The 24,593-nt window shown below is 43.9% G+C and overlaps 1 protein-coding gene across 2 annotated transcripts in view; it reads left to right on the top strand.

The window, feature by feature from the left end:
- Positions 1 to 766: 766 nt before the first annotated feature.
- The window catches only part of LOC122541694 (fatty acid-binding protein, intestinal-like), a 62,221-nt gene continuing 38,394 nt past the window's right edge, over positions 767 to 24,593 (top strand). The window contains exons 1-3 of one of the 2 annotated variants that reach the window (XM_043678586.1): positions 767 to 890; positions 6,417 to 6,517; positions 10,086 to 10,258. In XM_043678586.1, coding sequence (XP_043534521.1) covers positions 6,451 to 6,517; positions 10,086 to 10,258 — 240 coding nt within the window. In that variant the 5' untranslated portion in view covers positions 767 to 890; positions 6,417 to 6,450. The remainder of the gene's footprint in view (positions 891 to 6,416; positions 6,518 to 10,085; positions 10,259 to 24,593) is intronic. The other variant, XM_043678585.1, reaches the window with a different exon arrangement.

The following is a 24,593-nucleotide window of genomic DNA, read 5'->3' as shown; positions in this document are numbered from 1 at the left end:
CAGCGTCTGGTTCAAAGGTCTAGCACACTATTTAGTGAGACACATCTAACACTTGGTAGTGCTGCTCAATCCAGTCAGCCACACCCCAGTAACTGCTTCCCCATTACCTGCCTTTAGCAGTGAAGTTCAGTCTCACAGTCTCTCACAGAAGAACTGCTTGATCCTTAGGATAAATGATGATTTAGAGAGCTGACCATATTTTTGTTTTCTGGTTAGTTATTCATTCAGGTCAAGGACTGCTGTTTGCTCTTTATAGGACCTTGCAGTGTGCATGGTGATTGTCGTGTTTACCCACATCGTTGAAGTTTCAAAGTAAATGCTGACTTTGGGGTGTCCGGAGGAACTGGGACAGGTCTGGCCCTACACAGACTGTATATGTCCACTCTTGCTTGTTGGGAATGGGAGACAGGTAGCAGAGACTTTACACTGAAGTCAAACAACAACCTCAATCCATCATACCGATTATAGCCATTCCCTCTTGTCATGGAGAGCTGGGCTTTGCTGCATATTGTCAATGTTTCTGCTATCAGTGGGGGATCTGGCAAAGTCTGGGTTAATGAAATCAGTTAATCTCAACTTTTCATTTCTTGCTGGTGAATAGCTTTGGGCAGGGATTGATGGATTCAAGTCTCGACAGCTCCACCTCTTAACAAAGCCCTCTCATACCTTTCATACAACAGATATTGTTTCATTGAAAGGAACAAGCCAGAACTGGTGTAACTATCTTTTCTGATTTAGTCATCACATTTGCACATTGTAAGTGCCCACAGGCACAAGGGAGCCATGGATAAATCGAGTCAGATGTGACAATTTGCATACAGAGATCAGATGTGCCAGAAGATTCACATCATCTCATAGCTCCCTGCAGAACAAAAACAGCAGCAACTGAGGTGAGTGCTCTCTGTTTTAGAATTAGTTCTCACTCAGATGTTCGCTCCTCAAGAGTTGTCCATCTTTAGAAAAAGATCATGTTTCATTGGGATCAATCCAGCCTGTAAGAGTCATTTGCCAGTCATACCAGGCAGACAAAGCAAAGCTCTCATTGTTCGTAAGATTGCAGTTGGTTTTCTGAAATACTAGCCGACTGGTCTTGTGGAAAGTGTTGAGTATGAAGTTCTCAAAAGGTAACAAGAGAAGTATTCAATCGGTACCTCTCTTTCCAGAGTATAGCCAGTAACTCCAGACGGTGGAGCAATGTGATTAGCTGCGGCTGTACATCTTAAACAGAACAGCCAAGGTTGATAATGAACATGCCACATTTCTGCAACCTGAGCAATTGTCCCTGCAGAATTCCTTTATCACTAACTCACACAGTTGTAGTACATTGCAGAAGGAGGTCACTCAGTCCATTCTGCCCCAGCTCTGGAGTGAGCACTATGATTAAGATTAGATTATATTAGATTACTTACAGTGTGGAAACAGGCCCTTCGGCCCAACAAGTCCACACCGCCCCACCGAAGCGCAACCCACCCATACCCCTACATTTACCCCTTACCTAACACTACGGGCAATTTAGCATGGCCAATTCACCTGACCTGCACATCTTTGGACTTTGGGAGGAAACCGGAGCACCCGGAGGAAACCCACGCAGACACGGGGAGAATGTGCAAACTCCACACAGTCAGTCGCCTGAGGCGGGAATTGAACCCGGGTCTCTGGCGCTGTGAGGCAGCAGTGCTAACCACTGTGCCACCGTGCCATCCTCCTGTCTTTTCCCTGTTCCTTTGTTCCTATTCAATAATTATTCAATGCTTTCTTCACTGCTTCAAATGACTTGGCTTTTACCATGGAAGTGCATTCCAGAACCAAACAATTCATGCGAGAAGGGATTTTCTCACATTACCGTTGCCACATTTTTCCAAATTCAGTGGTGACCTACTCCGAGGCTCCTCTTTTTTGGTTTATGCCTTTGGTGCCAATATTCCCCTTACCACTGAGATGGTATGGCTGACCTAATTCCCTCACAACTTGGCGTGGGACAGCTCAGGGGCTGAGCACAATGAGGATTCAAACCAAGGAAATCAGAGCTCTGGCACACAAGCGCACACACACACACACACATAGACACACACACACAGATACGCATATACACACACAGACACATACACACACACAGACACGCACACACACATAGACGTGCACACACACACACGTGTGCACACACACACACACACGTGCACACACAGACACGTGCACACACACAATGTAGCCACGATTGTGTAATAAGTTGTAAATTTATTAGATATTGCTTCACAGGCAATGCTTTGCTAATATTGGTCCAAGCTACCCAGATGCATTTTAAAAAGACTTCAATCTTTCACCAAGTCCTGGGGCATTTTGATTGTACTAAGTACCATGCTCTGATCACGAATAGTATTTACCAGAAAAAGACACTCTGTTCTATTGAGCAGAGAGAATCCAGTCAATTGGCTCAAATCCTCACTTGGCAACATTAATATAGTTCAGTCAGGCGTTTCCGCTTAGTCATTGCGATTTACAGATGCAGTAGAAAGCCCTGCCCTGACCGACAGTTGATGTGAATTAGATGAATGAATGAATGAATGAATGAATTAATTAATTAAACTCAAGTATTATATTTTGTCATTCTGAATTGAATATAATTTCCTGTGTCACAATGAGGTCAAAACAGAAAGCACACCCAATATTAAAAGCAGTGAAGTCTACACTTGGCTAGTTAATGCACTGTTTTAAATGAATTGCTGAATAAGCCTTGAGATCAGAATTAGTTTTGCTAGGATATTTTAATTTCAGAGAGGGGATAGATAGAAAATAAAATTTAACATTCTGGAAGAAAACAATCCTTGAGGTATGGAATAGCTTCTAAATTACACACTAAATCAGAAGCTGGACAAGTATACTTCAGTAAACAATTGAGAGTACAGTAGATGATGTTACTGCTTGCCAAGAGAGGACTGGGCCAGTTTTTTTTTTGCGATAGATATGTCACAGCCAGGAATTTTCACTCCAGAGTAGGAAAGTATGTTTGAACCTCAATCTCATTCAAAAGGTGAAAGAGGTTTAACTGCAAAAGGTCAAGGATCAGCTGGTAGAAGATTTTACAGGATTCCATAAATCCGAGGCAAGAACTTAAACTTCCTGAATTGGAACAAGAAATTTATTTCATGCTATCAGTGAGGTGGAAAGCTGCCACTAGCTATACTAGAGGAAATGTTTACCACTGTTACCTATATTGAAGAGAGTTCAGATTGCAAATGACAACAACTTTGAGGCAAAATGCGAGTCAAGAGGAAGCAAGAGAACAGTTTATCCCACTTGAAACAACTGAAGTATCTGCAACTTAATTAGTTCAAATTGTAACAAAGCAAAGTGAGCAAAGAGTCATGACAAATTAAATCACACATTGGATACGAGGTGACTCCAAAGAGATGAGATCAAGCGGTTCTGATCCCGGGCCAGATAGGCAGCTTGTTATAAATCTGGCGAGGGGCCAGTAACATTTCCTTCCAGCAGAGAAAGTGTGAAATCCAGTGAACTTGCTAAGAGAATAAAGGTCCCATGGTTTTGAACAAAGAATAATAAGCTTTACTATATAACATTACAACAATAATACAATCTATAGACCACATACAACACCCAGATTTAGCATGTGGTAATGTTGGTAATAGAGAAACTTGCAGCAATTATTGAAACTGTGTCCTCTTAATTTATCATGACTCTTTGTTCACTGTGTGTGTTGTAGTTTGAACCAATTCAGTTGTAGATGCTTCCATTGTTTTGAGTGGGATAAACTGTTCAGGCACTTCACTTGATGAAAGAGCAGTACTTTGAAAGCTTATGACTTCAAATAAACCTGTTGGACTATAACCTGGTGGTGGGTGACTCCTGAATTTAATTTGATTAGATGCACTACAGCAACTCACTCAGATACCTTCAACAGCACCATGACCACTACCACCTAAAAGGACAACAATAGCAGATACTTGGGAAGACTAGCACCATTCAAGCCACTCACCATCTTCACTTGGAAATATATCACAATTTCTTCACTGTTGCTGGGTCAAAATCTTGGAACAACTTCCTTAATGGAATTGTAAGTGCACTGCAATTGTTCAAGAAGGCAGCTCCCCACCACCTTCTCAAGGGTAACTAACCATGGACCACAAATTCTGACCCACCTCCAACAAGCAAATAGAAAACCCAAGTTTGAGCTTTGATTTTCACATCCCTCAAAGGCCACCAGGATTCCTTAGTAAGAGCATCATCGAATCTTTACAGTGTGGAAGCAGGCCATTTGGTCCATCAAGTCAACACTGACCCTCTGAAGAGCATCCCTCCCACATTCACCCTGTACCTTATCCCTGTAATCCTGCATTGACCATGACTAACACACCTAGTCTGCACATCCCAGGACACTTGGGCAAACTACCGTGGCCAATCCATCTTAACCTGCACATCTTTGGATTGTGGGAGGAAACTGGAGCACCTGGAGGAAACCCATACAGATATGGGGTGAATGCACAAACTCTACTTCCGAGGGTGGAATCAAACCCAGGCAGTGCTAAGCAGTGCTAAGCATTATGCTGCCCCTAGAATATTTTCAACCTATGATATCATTTTAGAAATGTTCAAATATAAAACATGTTTAAAGCTCACTTGTAACTTTAAGGTTTTATTGATTGAGACAGCTTGAAGAGTAACTTGGTGATATTTTTCAATGAGTTGCTGTAGTGCATCTAATCAAATTAAATTCAGGAGTCACCCACCACCAGGTTATAGTCCAACAGGTTTAGTTGAAGTCATAAGCTTTCAAAGAACTGCTCTTTCGTCAAGTGAAGTGCCTGAACAGTTTATCCCACTGAACTAACTGAACATTGTAAGACCAAAGTCTTGTCCTTAAGTACATCAGTAGAATCAGTGATTTAAATGATATAAAATCCATCATTATCGTCAATGAGAATAAATGAAACCGCATTGTGACATCCAGTGGACATTACAATTAGCTGAGAATTAAAATCCAATTAAAACTCCAAGGAGTGAGTCAACGATATCAAAGGAAGCCATTTTGTGTCAGGCTATAAACTGGATCCGATATCTTAAATTTCACAATGTGCCTGACTGAACCTGCCTGGGAAGAGATTCCCTAATGCTGTGTCTTTTTCCAACCAGGGATGGAGGCTTAAGTATGAAGAGACATTGAAAAGGTTAAAATGGTTCTCCTTGGAACAGTGAGAAGCTTGAAGGGTGGGGTAGTAGAGGGTTCAAAATAATGAGAGTTTCTGATCAGTTAGTGATAGAAATCTCTTCCCTCAGTTGAATGGATCAATAGCCAGCAGATTTAAAACTATTGAGTTCCAGAGGAGAGATGAGGTGAATTGTTTTTTCGATCTGTGACTTGTTAGAACCTCAAAATGTGATGGAAACTGATTCCACAAATGATTTTGAAAGGGAATTGCATACAAACTTGATAATAAGGAACTTACTAAATAGAGCCATAGAGATGTACAGCAGGGAAACAGACCCTTCGGTCCAACTCGTCCATGCCAACCAGATATCCCAACCCAATCTAGTCAAACCTGCCAGCACCCGGCCCATATCCCTCTAAACCCTTACTATTCTTTTTAAATGTTGCAATTGTACCAGCCTCTACCACTTCCTCCGGCAGCTCATTCCATACACATACCACCCTCTGCATGAAAATGTTGCCCCTTAGGTCCATTTTATGTCTTTCCCCTCTCACCCTAAACCTATGTCCTCTAGTTCTGGATTCCCTCACCTCAGGAAAAAGACTTTGTCTATTTATCCTATCCATGCCCCTCATTATTTTGTAAACTTCTATAAGGTCACCCCTCAGCCTCCAATGCTCCAGGGAAAACAGCCCCAGCCTGTTCAGCCTCTCCCTATAGCTCAAATCCTCCAACCCTGGCAACATTCTTGTAAATCTTTTCTGAACCCTTTCAAGTTTCACAACATCTTTCCGATAGGAAGGAGACCAGAATTGCATGCAATATTCCTACAGTGGCCTAATCAATATCCTGTACAGCCACAACATGACCTCCCAACTCCTGTACTCAATACTCTGATCAATAAAAGAAAGCATACCAATCATCTTCTTCACTATCCTATCCACCTGCAACTCCACTTTCAAGGAGCTATGAACCTGCACTCTAATGTGTCTTTGTTCAGCAACACTCTCTAGGACTTTACCATTAAGTGTATAAGTCCTGCTAAGATTTGCTTTCCCAAAATGCAGCACCTCACATTTACCAAATGATGAACAAGAGGCAGTGATCAGGGATGAAGTGCAATTGCTCTTTCAAAGAAACAGTAGAGGCAAGACTGACTGAATGGCCATCTTCAGTGCTGTAAAATTTTGAAACTCTATCTCTACCTGAACTTCATCAGAAACACATCTCATCTGTAACTTCTTTCACCAGGTCACTAGTAGGAAGCAACACAAACGATTTAGCAATGGCTTTCGATGGAGTTTGGCAAGTGTCTGAAAATCATAACTTTGAAGCATTCCTCATTGCCTTGGGTAAGTCAGCCATTGTTGAGCTTAAAAATGTGTTCAACTGAATGCTAATGAGTTCATGTTAACCCAAGGTTAATTTGTGGGGAGTTACGGAACTTTCCCACCTTGATTCGGAGCTGCACAACATCTCACACACTGCAGTCTTACTGGCTGCCTGTTCGATAATGTACTCAATCATTCTCCCTCTTCCCCACTCCATCCACTCTCCCTAATCAAATGGTGCCTCCAATGAGTTTCACATATCAGAACCAGAAGCGTCTCTCTGTCTTCTCTGGATTAAGAAGGGCTCATTACCCAGCGATCAATGAATCAAAACCATGCATGTTCTCATGGTGGAATATCAATGATGCCGCAGTGATGTCACTGGATGAGTAGTGCAAAGGTCTAGCCTAATGATTTAGGAACATGGGTTCAACTCCCACCATGACAGCTGGGGGAGTTTCAGAAGATGTGTGAGGAATAGGCTAAATAATTATAGGCTAGTCAGTCTGACCTAAGTGCTCGGCAAATTCCTGGAACTGATATTGAGAGAGAAGATTAACTGTTACTTGGAGATGCACAATTTAATCAGGGATAGTCAGCATGGTTTTGTTCTGGGAAGATCATGTCTGGCTAACTCAGTTGAATTTTCTGAGGAAGTAGCGAGCAGGATTGATGAGGGTGCTGCAGTGGACGCTGCCTCCATGGATTTTAGTAAGACATTTGTCAAGGTCCAACATAGCAGACTGGTCAAAAAAGTCAAAGCCTGTGGGTTTCAAAGGGAATATGGTGAGTTGGCTCAGTGACAGGAAACAAAGGGCGATGATTGACAAATATTCTTCGAAATAGGCAGCAGTTTTCAATAGGACCCATTAGGGCTTGATGTTGGATCGCTTGATGTTTGGGGTATGTATTAATGAGTTAGATTTTATTGTGGACAGCATGACTAGGAAATTGCAGAGATTACAAACTTAGCTGTGTAGTTGATGGCGAAGAGCATGGCTGTAGACAATAGGATGACGTAAATGGTTTGGTTGAGTGGGTGGAGGAGTGGCAAATGTAATTCAATCCCAAGAAGTGTGAGGTATTCCCTTGGGCAGGGCAATCAAAGCAAGGGAATATAAAATAAATTAGATGGGAGGTTATTAAAAGGTATAGACGATATGAGAAGCTTTGAAGTGAATGTCCACGGATTTGTGATGGTGACACACCAAGTAGAGAAGGTGTTAATTATGATATACGGGATGTCTTTCTTCATCAAATGAGGTATTGAAGACAAAAACAGGAATGTAATGCTAGAAGTGTGCAGACACTGATCAGGCCAAGGGAGGCATGGTGACTCATTGCCTAGCAGTGCTGCTTCACAGTATCAGGAACCTGGATTTGACTCCAACCTGGGGCAACTGTCTATGTGAAGTTGCACATTCTCCCCATGTCTGCATTCCCCATAGTGTCAAGATGGATTAGCACGTGCGGAAAAATGCGAGGTTACAGGATAGGGTAGGGGGTTGGGCCTGAGTGGGATGCTCTTTTGAGGGACTTGATGGGCCAAATGGCCTGCTTCCACACTTGAAGGGCTTCTATGATCCTATGACCAGCTGCAGTCTGTGTACAGTTCTAGTGACCACATTAAGGTAACGGTGTAATTGTTCTGGAGGGAGCACAAAGAAAATTTACAACAGTGTTGTCAAGGCTTGGAAATTGCAGGTTTTTGGAAGTTGGACTGGCTAGGGATTTTTTTCTTTCAACAGAAGAGGCTGAGGGGTCTCTTCATTGAGATGTAGAAATGAGGGACACAAAATGATGAGGGGTTAAGATAGAGCAAACAGGGAAGATTTCTTTTTCCTCATAGAGAGGTCAGTCACTGTGGGTAGAGATTCAAGATGATTAGAAGAATGATGAGAGGGCACATGTGGAAAAAGGCTTCACTCAGAGGGTGGTGGGTGGCTGGAATTCATTGGCCTGTTTAGTACTCGCAGCATACATGGTGGAAGATATCCCCACTTGTAATGGTGCCATCCGTGTTGAAACTCTGACTCATCTTGCAGCGGCTGCTGTGGCAGGGTTGTATGGTAGTGTTGTCCTGAAGGCTGGGCCATTTGCTATGAATCATGATCTGTTTAAGGTTTGGTAGTAGTTGATTCAAGGCGAAAAGTGGGAGCAAAGGGAACGTCCTAGTGAGGTGCTCATCCTCATCAATAATGTACTGCAGGCAGCAAAGAACATGGCGTAATCATTCTGCTCCCAGGAAGTACTGGACAACAAAGGGTACCCTGTCTGTAGCAGCCTGCGTGTCTCCTGAGGAGGTTATTACAGTTTCTCATTGTGGCACTTCGCAGCCTGCAACACCTTATCGATGAGGATGAGCACCTTGCCAAGACCTTCCACCTCTCACCGGCACACGCATCCTCCCACACATACCCCATCATACTCGCGCTTACGTATATACACACACACACACACACACTCAATCTGTCACTCCTACATGCGCACACATGTAATTTATCGGGTGAATTTGTTTTTGCAGATTTACATTTTATTTTGCTCAAAAACTGCATGAATCCATGTCAAACACTGTAAAGCTATACAGAGGATTTGTCAGTCTGACGTAGCATTGGGACACAGGCAGACTTCACACCTAATGTTTAAAAAGCTGAGCAATTCCGAGAGTGTAACTTAAAAGAATTTCTGGGGTTTATATATCAAAGAACAGAAGCCAGTATAGCCCATTATAAAAGATGAAAGTTTGAAATCTAAGATTGTTACTGTATCACATCTCCATGACACTGGACTCCTTTGGGTATAAATTCTGTGAGCATGATCTTAACCTCCACAACCACCGCTCGAAAGCTCGTGCTTCCAAATAAACCTGTTGGACTATAATCTGGTGTGTGTTTTTTTTAATTTTCTTTTTAATTGCTCCACCGTTGGCGGCCAATCCTTCAGTTGCCCAGGCTCCGCATTCTGAAACTCCAGAAATGCTCCTCCGACTAGCTCTTTGACCAAGCATTTGATCATCTGTTTTGGAATTATCTGATGATGACTGCTGTAATTTTAATGTTGCATTAAAAAGAGGCTAGCATGCTTTAAAATGTCAATGCTGCTGTATAGCGGCCTGAAAGGGTTAATATTTGCCTGTGATAAGCATGACCCACTGTGATAATGTCATGGGGACTTGGTCAGAATAAAGAAAGAGCTGGCAGGGGATGTACTGTGGTTAGTGTGTTCCTCACAGTCTGTAATATTGCAGGTCATAATCATGAACCATGCTGCAGTACTGCAATTAACCCCACATTGTTCATTTAACAAGTTAGACCAGCGAGGTGCTACCCACCCGCATATTGAACCACTTTGGGCTTGAAGGAAACCACACACAACAAAAGGTGCTACACAATGCAAGTTGTTCTTGTATTCTTATTTCTTGGTTTTCTATCTGATGAGAACAGACACTGTGTGTGTGGATCTAACATCCACAATCACATTGCAGAGGTTAGGTTTGTATCATTGCAGACTAAACATCATGGGGCCATCAGGTTGTGGGTTAGGCTGCCTCTTGTGAATAACAATCTTCCTCCTGGTCTTGTGTTAACAGGTATACCTGCAAATCAGAGAAAGTTTGCAATGGATGATAACCTGGAAATGGAAATAAAGCAGCAAGAAAACAAATTCACAGTAGTGGAGAAAAGTTGCTTTGGCACCAAGTCTTCAGAATGGTCTTTGGATGAAGAATTTGAAAATACTCTTGCTAATGGGAGTCAGGTGAAGGTATTACAAGAATAATGCATTTCTCACTTCTCTGACTTAGAACCATAGAAATGTCACAGCACAGGAGGCCATTCAGCTCATCAAGCCTGAACCAGCTGAATAAACTGTAATCCAACTTTCTAGAACCTGGTCTGTAGCCTTGCAGGTTCCAGCAGTTCAGTGCCAGATCAAGGTTCCTTTGAAATGAGTTGAAGATTTCCATCTCGAGCAACAAACTTGAGGGTGGCACGGTGGCACAAAGGTTAGCACTGCTGCCTCACAGCGCCAGAGACCTGGGTTCAATTCCCGCCTCAGGCGACTGACTGTGTGGAGTCTACACATTCTCCGCGTGGGTGTGCTCTGGTTTCCTTCCACAGTCCAAAGATGTGCAGGTCAAGTGACTTGGCCATGCTAAATTACCCGTAGTGTTAAATGTATAGGTGGGTGGCGGGTCGGTGTGGACATGTGTGGGCCGAAGGGCCTGTTTCCACACTGTAAGTAATCTGAATCTAAAAATCAAACCAGATGCCCATAGACAGCCACTTACTCTCTCCCCGCCTCAAAAGGTTAAAATAATTTTCTTCCACCAATCAGTGTAAAACTGTGTTCCCTGGACATTGACCTTTCCACTAGAGAAACTGCTCTTCCCTACCCACTCTATCCAAGCTCCTGATTATTTTGTGCAGCTCAACTAAATAGCCCCTCAGCCTCCTCTGTTCTCAGGAAAATGATCCCAACTTGCCCAATCTTCCTCATTAACTACAGTTTTCAATCTTGACAGCCTTCTTGCAAATACCCTACGTACACTGTCTCGAGCAATTATTTATTTCCTTTGTTGTTGTGACCAGAACTGTGCAGCAAACTCCAGCAGTGACCTAACCAGTATCTGCGAGAGTTCCAGCATTGCATCCCTGCAATACCTTGGCCAATAAAAAACAGCATTACATACGCCTTCTTTACCAATTTGTCTATCTGTCCAGCTACCTTTAGGGACCAGTGGACTGACACTCCAATGTCTCTAATTTCCCCTAACCCTCTTAATATCCTTCCCATTTACTGTATTCTGAGGAAGCATTACTGGGCCCGAAATGTTAACTCTGATTTCTCATCACAGATGCTGCCACATCTGCTAAGCTTTTCCAGTAACTTCTGTTTTTTTGTTTCTGTATACTCCCTTGCTTTATTTGCCCTTCCAAAATAAATTTACACCACACTTCTCCAGTTTGAATATAATTTATTGCGTTTCCACCCACTCAACCAAGCGACTGATATCATTCCGTGTTTGACAGCCATTCTCTTCACTATCAACTATTCAGCTACATTTCTCAAATTGTATCTCCTACATTCAGTCTGAATCATTAATAAATATCACAAACAGCAAGGAACCCAATACTGACCTGTGGAGCACAATTTTTCCATTCACAAAAACATCCATTGACTAATTCCTTTTATTTGCTGTCACTAAGCCAATTTTGGATCCAACTCACTAATGTTCTCCTGTATCCCACTGGCCTTTCATTTTCCTAACCAGTCTGCCATATGGAACCTTATGAAATACTGAAATCCGTGCAGTCAACATCCACTGCACTACCCTCATCGAACCTCCTTGTTATTGCCTCATAGCAGCATGACGGCTCGGGGTGGTTAGCGTCAGGGACTTGGGTTTGCTTCTAGCCTCGGGTGACTGTCTGTTTGGAGTTTGCACATACTCCCCGTGTCTGCCATGGGTTTCCTTCCACAGTCCAAAAGTGGGCACATGAGGTGGATTGACCATGCTAAATTGTCCATAGTGTCCAGGGATGTGTGAATTCGGTGGATTAGCTGTGGGAAATGCAGGATTGCAGGGATAGAACAGGGAGATGAGTCTGGGTGAGATGCTGTTTGGAGAGGTGAGGTTGACTTGTTGGGCCAAATGGCCTGTTTCCACACTGTAGGGACGCTATAGAAGAGCTAAATTAGATTGGTAAGACACGGCTTTCCCTTAACAAAACCTCACTATCACCAATTAATCTGTGCATCTCCAAGTAATAGTTATCCTATCTTATAGCATCGAATGCAGTAATGTATCCAACAATGAGATCAGATGGATTGCTCTATAGTTATTTGGCCTCTCTCTTTATGAATAATGGCACAACATTTGCATACCTCCAATCCCCTGGTACCTGGAGCTAGTGAGGATTGGAAAACTATCCTCTGGGCATCCTGTATGCCCTCCTTGGCCTCTTTCAACAGCCAAAGATACAATTCAACTGTCCCTGTTGATTTATCCATTTTAAGGTGGTCAGTCCCTTCAGTACTTTCCTACTCATTACGTTTATTTTATCTAATATTTCACATTCTTCCTCTTTAATTTGAATGTCTGCTTTATCCCTGTCCTTTGTGAGAACAAAAAGGAAATATTCATTTGGAATCCTCACTCCACCTTCTCCATCCATGTCCCTTAAGACCACCCCTTTCTTCAGTCATCAAACCTTTTTGGATTTTCCAACATTTTCTCATATCCTGTCTTTGCTTTCTCACTCCTCTACCCTCTATTTTTGATACTCCTCATAGCTTCCTAAAACATTCCTTTATTTGAGATTGTCATGAACTTGATCTTTCTGCTTTTTCTTATCCTGTCTGCTTCTGGATAATCAGCTAAACTTGGCAGTAGCACCCACTTCCATTTTGGGGACATGTCTGCATTGTGCCGGCAGAATCTTATTTATTCAATGTCTCTCACTGATTTCATGGAATCCCTACACTGTGGAAGCAGCCCATTCAGCCCTCTGAAAATCATCCCACCCGCACCCACCTCATCCCCATAACCCTGCATTTCCTATGGCTAACCCACCTAGCCTGCACACATTGCACGGGTGGCACAGTGGCTCAGTGGTTAGTACTACTGCCTCACAGCACCAGGGTCCCAGGTTCGATTCCAGCCGTGGGCGACTGTCTGTATGGAGTTTGCACATTCTTCCCGTGTCTGCGTGGATTTCGTCCGGGTGCTCTGGTTTCCTCCCACATTCCAACGATGTGCAGGTCAGGTGAACTGGCCATGCTAAATTGCCCATTGTGTTAGGTGTATTAATCAAAGGGTGGGTTACTCTTCGGAGGGTCGGTGTGGACTTGTTGGGCTGAAGGGCCTGTTTCCACACTGTAGGGAATCTAATCTAATCCCCTGGACACTATGAGACAACTTAGCACAGCCAACTGAACTAACCAGCACATTTTTAAACTGTTGAGAGGAAACCCACGCAGACATGAGGCGTACATGCAAACTCCACACACACAGTTGCCCAAGGGTGGAATCGAACCCAGGTCCCTGGTGCTGGGAGGCAGGTGTGCTAACTACTGAGCCACCATGCCACTTGGACTTGCCAGTGGTTTTCCTTCAAGTAGGTGTAATCATTTGCCAAATCATCCCCCAGCTTTGTAAACTTTTTCTTTTCTCAGTTTAGAACTTTTACTCCAATTCTATTTGTGTCCCTTTCCATAGTGATGCTAAATCTAACTGCATTATGATCACTATCTCCAAAATGGTCACCTGCCCAGTTTCATCTCCTAAAACTAAATATAGAATTGCAGCTCCCTGCTCCCCTGTGCTCTCCCCAACCCCTGCCTCCCAATCCACCCACTAGACTTTTTATGTGCTGGTGATAAAAGTTCACTTGAATGCAATTCAATAGTTCTGTGCCCTCTATGCCTTCCATACTGATTGTAAATGGTTGATGTTTGGATTTGAAGTCCCCAACTGTTAATACCCTTTTGACTTGCACAGAGAAATGTGCCGATACTTTTGCCCCTCTAACACTTTCCCAGTATTTGGGGCCTGTAAGGAACTAGATAATGAAGTGAACATAACTAATGGGAAAGTAGGCAGGAAGTGGAGGATGAACGCAGAGGGACTGGTGGTCTGAGGTGCATTTGTTTTAATGCAACAAGTATAGTTGGTAAGGTAGATGAACTTAGGGCTTGGATTAATACTGGGAGTATGATGTTATTGCTATTACTGAGACTTGGTTGAGGGATGGGCACGAAATATCCCAGGATGCTTCAGGTGGGATAGAAAGGGAGGTAAAAGGGGTGGAGGAACTGCATTACTGGTCAGAGGATATCCCAGCTGTGCTGAAGGAGGGCACTATGGAGGACTTGAACAGTGAGTCAATATGGGCAGAGCTCAGAAATAGGAAGGGTGTGGTAACAATGTTGGGGCTGTACTAAAGGCCTCCCATCAGCGAATGTAAAATAGAGGTACAAATATGTAGAGAAATCATAGTAAGATATAAGAACAACAGGATAGTGGCGATGGGAGATTTTCATTTTCCTAACATTGACTGGGATTCACTTAGTGCTAGAGGTCTGGATGGGGCAGAATTTGTAAGGAGCATCCAGGAGGGTGTTCAAGAACAGTATGTAAATAGTCCAACTCGGGAAGGGGCCATACTGGACCTGGTATTAGGAAATAAGCCCAGCCAAGTGGTTGAAGTTTCAGTCGGGGATTACTTTGGGAAGAGTGATCACAATTCCATAAGTTTTATAATACTCATGGACAAAAATGAGAGTGATCCTAAAGGAAGAGTGCTAAATTGGGGGAAGGCCAACTATAGCAAAATTTGGCAGGAGTTGGGGAGTGTGGATTAGAAGGAGCAGTTTGAAGGGAAATCCACACTCGATATGTGGGAAGCTTTTAAAGAGAGGTTGCTTAGAGTTCAGGAGAGATATGTTCCTGTGAAAATGAGGGATCGAAATGGCAAGATTGGGGAACCATAGATGACAGGTGAAATTGTGAGACTAGCTAAGAGGAAAACAGATGCGTACATAAAATCTAGGCGACTGAAGACAGACGAAGCTTTGGAAGAATATTGGGAATGTAGGACCAATCTGAAATGAGGTATTAAGAGGGCTAAAAGGGATCATGAGATATCCTTAGCAAGCAGGGCTAAGGAAAACCCTAAAGCCTTTTATTCATACATAAGGAGCAAGAGGATAACAAGGGAAAGGGTTGGCCCACTCAAGGACAAAGGAGGAAAGATATGCGTGGAGTCAGAGAAAATGAGTGAGATTCTTAATGAGTACTTTGCATCAGTATTCACTGAGGAGAGGGACATGATGGATGTTGAGGTTAAGGATAGATCTTTGATTATTCTAGGTCAAGTCAGCATAAGGCAGGAGGAAATGTTGTGTATTCTAAAAGGCATTATGGTGGACAAGTCCCCAGGTCCAGATGGGATCTGTCCCAGGTTACTGAGGGAAGCGAGCGAGAAAATAGCTGAGGCCTTAAACAGATACCTTTGCGGCATCCTTGAAAACAGGGGATGTCCCAGAGGACTGAGAATTACTAATGTTGTCCCCTTGTTTAAGAAGGGTAGTAGAGATAATCCAGGTAAATACAGACCTGTGAGCCTGATGTCAGTGGTAGGGAAGCTACTGGAGAAGATACTAAGGGATAGGATATATATCCGTTTGGAAGAAAATGGGCTTACCAGTGATAGGCAGCATGGTTTTGTGCAGGGTGGGTCATGTCTGACAAACCTACATCGAAATCTTTGAAGAGATAACAATGTTGATTGATGAGGGAAGGGATGGAGATGTAACATACATGGACTTCATTAAGGCTTTTGATAAGGTTCCCCATGAGAGGCTGATGGAAAAGGTAAAGTCACATGAGGTCCATGTTGTTCTAGTTAAATGGATAGCAAACGTGTTGGGCAACAGGAGACAGAGTAGTAGTGGAAGGGAGACCTATGACCAGTGGTGTCCCACAGGGGTCCGTGCTGGGACCACTGTTGTTTGTGATATACATGAATGATTTGGAGTTGGGTGTAGGTTGCCTTGTTAGCAAGTTTGCAGATCACACTAAGATTGGTGGAGTAGCAGACAGTGAAGGGAACTGTCAGAGAATACAGCAGAATATAGATAGATTGGAGAGATGGACAGAGAAATGGCAGATGGAGTTCAATCTGGACAAATGTGAGGTGATGCATTTTGGAAGATGCAATTCAAGAGTGAACTATACAGTAAATGGAAATATCCTGCGGAGAATTGACGTACAGAGAGATCTGGGGGTTCAGATCCATTGTTCCCTGAAGATGGCTGTCTTATTGAATTCTTTGAGGAGGTGACCAAGCATGTGGATGAGGGTAGAGCAGTGGATGTAGTGTACATGGATTTTAGTAAGGCATTTGATAAGGTTCCCCATGGTAGGCTTATTGCCAAGAGGCTCCTTCACCTCATCCCAACAACAGTCTACTCACTCTCACTGGATGTCATTTCTCTGCTTTGCAGAGAAGATTTACCAGGATGTTGCCTGGAATGGAGAGGAAGTCGTACGAGGATAGGTTGAGAGTTCTCGGCCTTTTCTTGTTGGAACGGCGAAGGATGAGGGGTGAGTTGATAGAGGTTTATAAGATGATCAGGGGAATAGATAGAGTAGACAGTCAGAAACTTTTTCCCCGGGTACAACAGAGTGTTACAAGGGGACATAAATTTAAGGTGAAGGGTGGAAGGTATAGGGGAGATGTCAGGGGTGGGTTCTTTACCCAGAGAGTGGTGGGGGCATGGAGTGCGCTGCCCGTGGGAGTGGTAGAGTCGGAATCATTAGTGACCTTTAACGACCTTTTGGATAGGTACATGGATGGGTACTTAATCTAGGTTAGAAGTTCGGCACAACATCGTGGGCCGAAGGGCCTGTTCTGTGCTGTATTGTTCTATGTTCTATGTTCTATGTTCTATGGCAATGCAGGTCAGTAGAGTCGTCAAGAAAGCATACGGCATGCTTTCCTTCATCAGACGGGGTATTGAGTACAAGAGTCGGCAGGTCATGGTATATTTGTATACGACCTTCGTTCATCCACATTTGGAATACTATGTACAGTTCTGGTCACCACATTACCAAAAGGATGTGGATGCTTTGGAGAGGCTGCAGATGATGTTCACCAGGATGTTGCCTGGTATGTAGGGTGCTGAGCTATGAAGAGAGGTTGTGTAGATTAGGATTATTTTCATTAGAAAGACAGAATTTGAGGGGGGAACCTGATTGAGGCCTACAAAATTGTGAGAGGTGTAGACAAGGTGGATAGCAAGAAACTTTTTCTGACAGTGGGGGACTCAATTACTAGGGGTCACAAGTTCAAAGTGAAAGGCAAACGTTTTGGGGAGATATACGTGGAAAGTTGTTCACGCAAAGAGTGTTGATCTCCCATTTTTGCCCCTCTTTAAGCCAAGTTGATGTTATCACAATGCCATTTGTTTAACTGTGCCCTGGGCTCATTGGCTTTATTCACTATGTACCTTGTGTTTTCATATGTATCTTCACATACAGCCACATTTCTGCATTGTACGTTTTTAAATTTCTGCTTCCCCTGCCTTTCAGAGTCACTCGTTATGTTTCTGTCTCCCATTCCCTGCTCTGAATTTGTCCACAGGTTCCCATTTCTCAGATGTTCTTCAACATTACTAGCCAATCTGCTTGTGAGGACATTTGTCCAAATCCTATTCAGATGTAGACCATTGACTTGTGCAGGTTCCACCTTCCCTAGAATTGGTCCAAAACCCTCAGATATCCGAAGCCTGCCCTCATGTGACAACTTTCCAACTGTATATTCAATCACTCATTTCTCCTATTTCTGTGCTCACCAGTACGTAGAACTGGGAGTAATCCCAAGACTACTGCTTTTGAGGCCTTGCCTTGAAATCTCCTACCTAACTCCCTGAATTCTGCTTTCAGTATTTCATCCTCATTTCTACCTGAGTCGCAGGTACCAGCATGGATCAGAACCTTTGGCTGAACAGTCTCCACCAGAAGAATATCTTACAGCTGCTCCATAACAACCTTTACCCTAGTACCAAGGAAGCAACATATTATCCTGGAGTCACACTGGTGGCGATAGAAACGACTATGCAATCCTCTATCACTATCGCCCTTCTATTCTTTTTCCTCCGTCCCTTGTACAGCTGAGCTGTCCGAGGGACCACAGACTTGGCTCTGGCTGAACTTGCTTGAGGAATTTTGAGCAGCACGGTGGTTCAGTGGTTATCACTGCAACCTCACAGCACCAGCGACCCAGGTTCGATTCCAGCCTCTGGGCGACTGTCTGTGTGGGGTTTGCACATTCTGCCTGTGTCTGCGTGGGTTTCCTCCGGGTGCTCTGGTTTCCTCCCATAGTCCAAAGATGTGCAGGTTCGGTGAATTGGCCTAGCTAAAATTGCCCGTAATGTTAGGTGTGTTAGTCAGAGGGACTGTTCGGAGGGTTGGTGTGGACTTGTTGAGCCAAAGGGCCTGTTTCCACACTGTGGGGAATCTATCTAATCGTCAACCTATCTTCCCTTTACTCCCTTTATGGTCATCCATCATTCTGAGTCCATAGGTGGGGATCCACAGATTCTCCTTCAGTTTCTTACCTGTTCATTCTGCATGATTAAGAAATTAACAGTCTTCAACAGGGCCTGGCTTCGCCAGTGGAAGTATGGGGAATATATCGTGGATGAAATTCGTGGATCCATTTTAGTAAGTATGGTGAGGAGAGGCAGTACAAGCTGACTAGGACAATGTTAAAGCACAAAAATGTGATGCTGAAGACTGATTACAAAACATGTGAGATTTTTTAAAGAGAGGTACGGAATGCAAAGGTTAGGAAGCTAGGCTACACAGCTTTCAAGCCTTCGCTCAGCTCCAGATGTCGTGTTCTGAAAAGCACATTTCAAAAAGGATTTGGAGAGGGTTTCTATTTACCAGATTTTCCAGAATGGTTCCAAGGAATTTACAGTTAGGCAGACAGCTGGTGAATCAAGGATGATCCACTTCAGAGCAGAGGAGAGAGGTAGATTTGACAGAGGTGTTCAAAACTGTGAAGGGTTAAAACAAAGAAAATGAAACCGTTTCTAGTGGGTTTAAGAGTTAGTGTTCAGTTGATTTGAGGTGATTAGTAAAAGGACCAGAGACGGCATGAGGAAAATCTCTTATTATCTAATGAATGGTTAGGATTTGGAAAGCACTGTCTGATACAGATTCAATCACAGCCTTCAACAAGGAACTGGATACATACAGTATATGAAGGCGAAAACAAAGATGGAGGGAAATGGGAAAAGAATGGAAGTGCAATTAAACTGAGTCAATCTTTAGAACAGCTGATGCAAACCCAATGGGCTGAATGGACTCGATGTTTGCTGGTTTGTCATATTATCTTTGGATCCTATCAGTCTAAGCTATGGGCATTGGCAGGTTTGTAGCTGGGGTAGGGGTTGTGGCTGCGGGATCAGCGGCATTCTATTGCCACATTGAAATGTTTCAACAGGAATTCCCAGCTGATTCCTCCCCTCTCTGAACCTATTTGTTTATTGAACTGTAGATGCCATTCTAACCCCCAAGCTGGTGTCCAGCTAAGATTATGTACTTCAGACCAGACCCCGTGGTCAATTTTTTACTCTTTGAAAACTGGGATGGTTCGACAAGAAACATTTACCTGACAATTTATGGGGAGGCAATGACATAATGACATTGGTGCAGTGACCCAGATAATGTCCAGGGCACCTGGGTTTGAATCCCACTGTGGCAAATGGTGCAGTTTGAATTTTGAAAAATCTAAAACTAAAAATCTAATGATGATCATTAAATCCTTGTCAATTATTGTAAAAGCCCATCTGATTCACTAATGGCCTTTATGAAGGATATCTGCCATCCTTACCTGGTCTGACTTACAGGACCACACATAAACATAATAGCTACAAGAGCAAGTGAGAGGTTAGAATACTGCAGCAAGTAACACACCTCCTGACTCCCCTAAGCCTGTCCACCATCTACAAAGTACAAATCAGGAATGCCTTGGAATACTCCCCACTTGCCTCAATAACTGCAGTTCCAACAAGCTTGAAACTCAAGAAGCTTGAAACCATCCAAGCCAAAGCAGCCGCTTGATTGGCTCATCTACAACTATCTATTATCTCAGTAACCCTCAGTAGCAGCAGGGTGTACCATCTACAAGATGTACTGAGGTATTGACCAAAGGTCCTGGGACAACACCTTCCAAACCCACGGCTTCTTCCATCTAGAAGGACAAGGGCAGCAGATACATGGGAATACCACCACCTCCAATTTTCCCTCCAAGTTACTCATTATCCTGACTTGGAAATATATTGCCCATTCCTTTAGTGCCAGTGGGTCAAAATCCTGGAATGCCCGCCTTAACAACAGTGCAAATCTAATTGCACCAAGTAAATTACGATGGTTTAGGAATCATAACCTTCTCAAGAGGTAATAGGGATGGACAACAAATATTGGACACCCTCAGCTGTGAATGAATAAATAAACCAGTTTAAATTCTTCAAATGCACAAATGTACATGGCAGAATCCTGAAAAACTTGATCTATCTCACTAATTTTGGGAGAACTTTATGGGATGTCAATCAAAGCCTTTCTTATTGTTAGGACCAAATAGTCATATTGTCTAACTAAGTCCCACGAGAGATTCTCACGAGTGAGCGGTGAGAGGATTACTAACAAGGATTACCAGTCTTTATCAGGTTATTAATATTAACCACACCTCATTAAAGTGCACTTTCCTACACTCCCTTCTGCCGGATAGAAGCCGGATGCCAGGGATTGCTGATGGGAGTGTCAGAGTGATTTCCTGTTGAATCCAATCCATCACTTGCTCCACTGGACCTTTATCTTGGAGACCCAGGACCAACATTTCAGGCCACACTCCACGGGCAGTGGCTGCACACACCTCACATCCACAGATGTTGGCATTTGACGTGCGCTAGGCTCTCTGCATCATCCTGGCACAACTCTGATCTAGCTGCAACATGCTACTGCACTTTAATCTTGTACCCTAGAGAGCACCATCGCCTCTCATTGCAATGCTACATTTTGCGCATACAGTCAAATACCCAGCTCTCCGATTGGATCAGACTGCATCCCAGGGCTGATCACGTGCTCTCTTAGAACTCACGCATTCATCTTCCCGGATGCTCACAGAACCTCTCTCTTGCCTTGACTTGTACACCGACCTCCCCCCCCACCCGCCCAACCCCACCCACCGTCCCCCAGGCACAGCTTCAGTGTTTACAGTACTTCTATTCTGCCTTTCTGTTCAGCACCGACAGAACACCTGCCAGCAGTCACCACTCAAGATGGTAAATGTGTGCTGTGTGGTTCCATGATAGGTTAATCTCACACCTGCAGCATGTGCCTGCAGCCCGTACAGCAAACCTGCTACATGTGCTACATGCAAATAGCTATATCTCAAAGTATAAGGAGAGTAGTCCTCAGTCAGGTCAAGGGAGACACTATTCAGTAACAGGCTGCTGGTACAGTTAGTCAAGGGCAGCCTCCAATGTCAGTTCAGGGGTTTGGCACTGTCAATCAGACACACCGTATTCAGGGTGAGATTCCCCTCCATGTGTGGTAAGATTCTGAATCTTGGGTAGCCCACTCCCCAAGTTGGCTCTTTCCCGCCATGTTGCAAGCTGCTTTCACCTAGAAACTTCCATTCATATTTGTAGCTGGGATGCAGGCATCACTACCTGGCCCAGCTTCGATTGCTCTGCTCCTCCAATTAAGAGTTAGCGCATTCATTTGGGTTTAGAGTAACATGTAGGTCAGGCCAGGTAAGGATGGCAGATTCCCTTTCCTGAATGGTGAAACAGATGGGTTTTTACAACAATTGACTATGACTGCAACAGAGGAGCATTGGATTTCGTGGATGCAAGCAAGAACCACAGGGAGAATGAGCAAACTGACCAAGGCATTACCGCGTAGGAGCCCTTCAGGTGAAGGGTTGAAAGGAATATCATCGTACTGAGAGATAGTATCAGTAGGGGAACAGGTTTTTTTGGGTCTACTAAAACCCAGAAGGCTGTGTTGACTGGCCAGTGTAAGGTGTAAGGAGACGTCCTGTGGGATTCCTGAAGAAGGGCTAATGCCCGAAACGTCGATTCTCCTGCTCCTTTGATGCTGCCTGACCGGCTGCGCTTTTCCAGCAACACATTTTTAAGTCCTGTGGGCTGGACAGACACTGAGAATGGGAGGAGACATATTCAGTTATCAATGTGCTTGAAGCTACCAATGACATAGGTAGGCCAGGAAAGGCCTTTCAAGGGAATGTGGACATCTTGGGAGCTATATGGAAAAGCAAAAGCTCAAAGTTAATGATCTCTGGGTTTCTATCTTGGCCCACGAGTTAAATTGGCAGAGGTCAATAAGATCAGAGAGTGGTTTGCACAGTTCAAACACTGGTATGTGAGAAATGGGCTTTAACTCATGGAAGACTTTAAGTCATGTTGACCATTGGGCATGTATAGGGTAAATAGGCAAAGTCTTTTCCCTGGGGTGGGGGAGTCCAAAATGAGAGGGTGTAAGTTTAGGCTGAGAGGGGAAAGAATTAAAAAGGGACCTAAAGGGCAGCTTTTTCATGCAGAGGGTAGTATGTGTATAGTGTATGTGTACGTAGTATGAGGGTAGTAGGTGCCAAAGGAAGGAGTGGAGTCTGGTACAATTGCAGCATTTAAAAGGCATCTGGACAGGTATATGAATAGGAAGGGCTTAGAGGGATATGGGCCAAGTGCTGGCAAATGGGACTAGGTTAGGTTAGGATATCTGGTTGGGATAGTCAAATTGGACTGAAGGGTCTATTTCCATGCTGTACATCTCTATGACTCTAAGTAAGAATGCACCACTAAGTATGATTGTTGTAGAAAAATAACATTAAGGAAAGATGGAGAAAGAGGGTTTGTGTGGAAATTTGTGTGAAGATTTAAAACTTCAAAGCTTCTATGATAAAATTTGAGGCGATAGGAAAGTATTCAGCCCTGTTGACAGTACAGAGTTCTGCTAACATCTGGGGGACAGTGTCAAATTGGAAGTGCTGTCTCACAGACTCATCAAGTAACAGCCTGACATTGTCATACTCACAGAATCCTGCCTCACAGATAGGCTCAGTGGGATACAATCTTGTGGGAGCTACCCTGGGGATACTCAACATTGAATCCATACCCCATGAGGGCTCACGATGTCAGTTCAAACATGGGCATGGACACTTACTGATTACCACAAACTGTAACAATACCCCCTTCCTTCAGCTGACGTATCAGTACACCTCCATGTTGAACATCACATGAGGAAGGACTGAGGGTGCCAGGGTGCAGAATGTCCATCACCAGGAGTGGCTTGACAGCACCACTACGTTGGTCAAGTTGTAAAGGATGCAGCTACTAGACTGGGTTTGTGGCAGGTAGTAAAGAAACCAAGAAGAAAGAAATACATATTAGACTCTCACCGTCACCAATCTGCCTTTAACATATGCTTCTGTCCATGATAGTAAAGGTAGAAGTGAGCACTGCATAGCCCTTGTGAAGACAAGGTCTGATCTTCACATACTTTCTATCGTTTTGTGTAGCCCCATCTAAATGGAATAGATTAGATTACATTACAGTGTGGAAACAGGCCCTTCGGCCCAACAAGTCCACACCGACCCGCCGAAGCGAAATCCACCCATACCCCTAAATTTACCCCTTACCTAACACTACTGGCAATTTAGCATGGCCAATTCACCTGACCCTGCACATCTTTTGGACTGTGGGAGGAAACCGGAGCACCCGGAGGAAACCCACGCAGACACGGGGAGAACGTGCAAACTCCACACAGTCAGTCGCCTGAGGCGGGAATTGAACCCGGGTCTCAGGCGCTGTGAGGCAGCAGTGCTAACCACTGTGCCACCGTGCCACCCACGTCAATAGACTTCCAATGGACTTAGCAACTCAAAATGTTCAACGAAAACAGATTTCAGTTAACACACTTAGAAAGCAAGATTGGAACAAGTCAACAATGCTTTACAAAAGGAACATCCTGTTTGACAAATTATTAGAATTTTTTGACAATGTCACTCGGACAGTAGATAAATGAGAACTAGAAGATGCAATATGCTTATATTTCAATAAGGTGCCACACAAACATTTAAGGGCTAATGACGTTGAGGGTGGTATATGAGCATGGATAGAGGATTGATTATCAGGAAGCAGAGGGTGACATAAATGGGCCATTCTTAAGGTGAGGGAGAAAGTGAGGACTGCAGATGCTGGAGATCAGAGCTGAAAATGTGTTGCTGGAAAAGCGCAGTAGGTCAGGCAGCATCCAAGGAGCAGGAGAATCGACGTTTCGGGCATGTAACCTTCTTCAGGAATGAGGAAAGTGTGTCCAGCAGGCTAAGATAAAAGGTAGGGAGGAGGGACTTGGGGGAGGGGCGTTGGAAATGCGATAGGTGGAAGGAGGTCAAGGTGAGGGTGATAGGCCGGATTTCCTCTCCCCCCACCTTGTCTCAGTCAAATCCCTCGAACTCAGCACCGCCTTCCTAACCTGCAATCATCTTCCTGACCTCTC

Source organism: Chiloscyllium plagiosum, chromosome 38 (genome assembly GCF_004010195.1).
Source record: "Chiloscyllium plagiosum isolate BGI_BamShark_2017 chromosome 38, ASM401019v2, whole genome shotgun sequence".
Lineage (NCBI taxonomy): Eukaryota > Metazoa > Chordata > Chondrichthyes > Orectolobiformes > Hemiscylliidae > Chiloscyllium > Chiloscyllium plagiosum.
The sequence above is the reverse complement of the archived record's forward strand: the minus strand, read 5'-3'. Positions and strand labels throughout refer to the sequence as shown.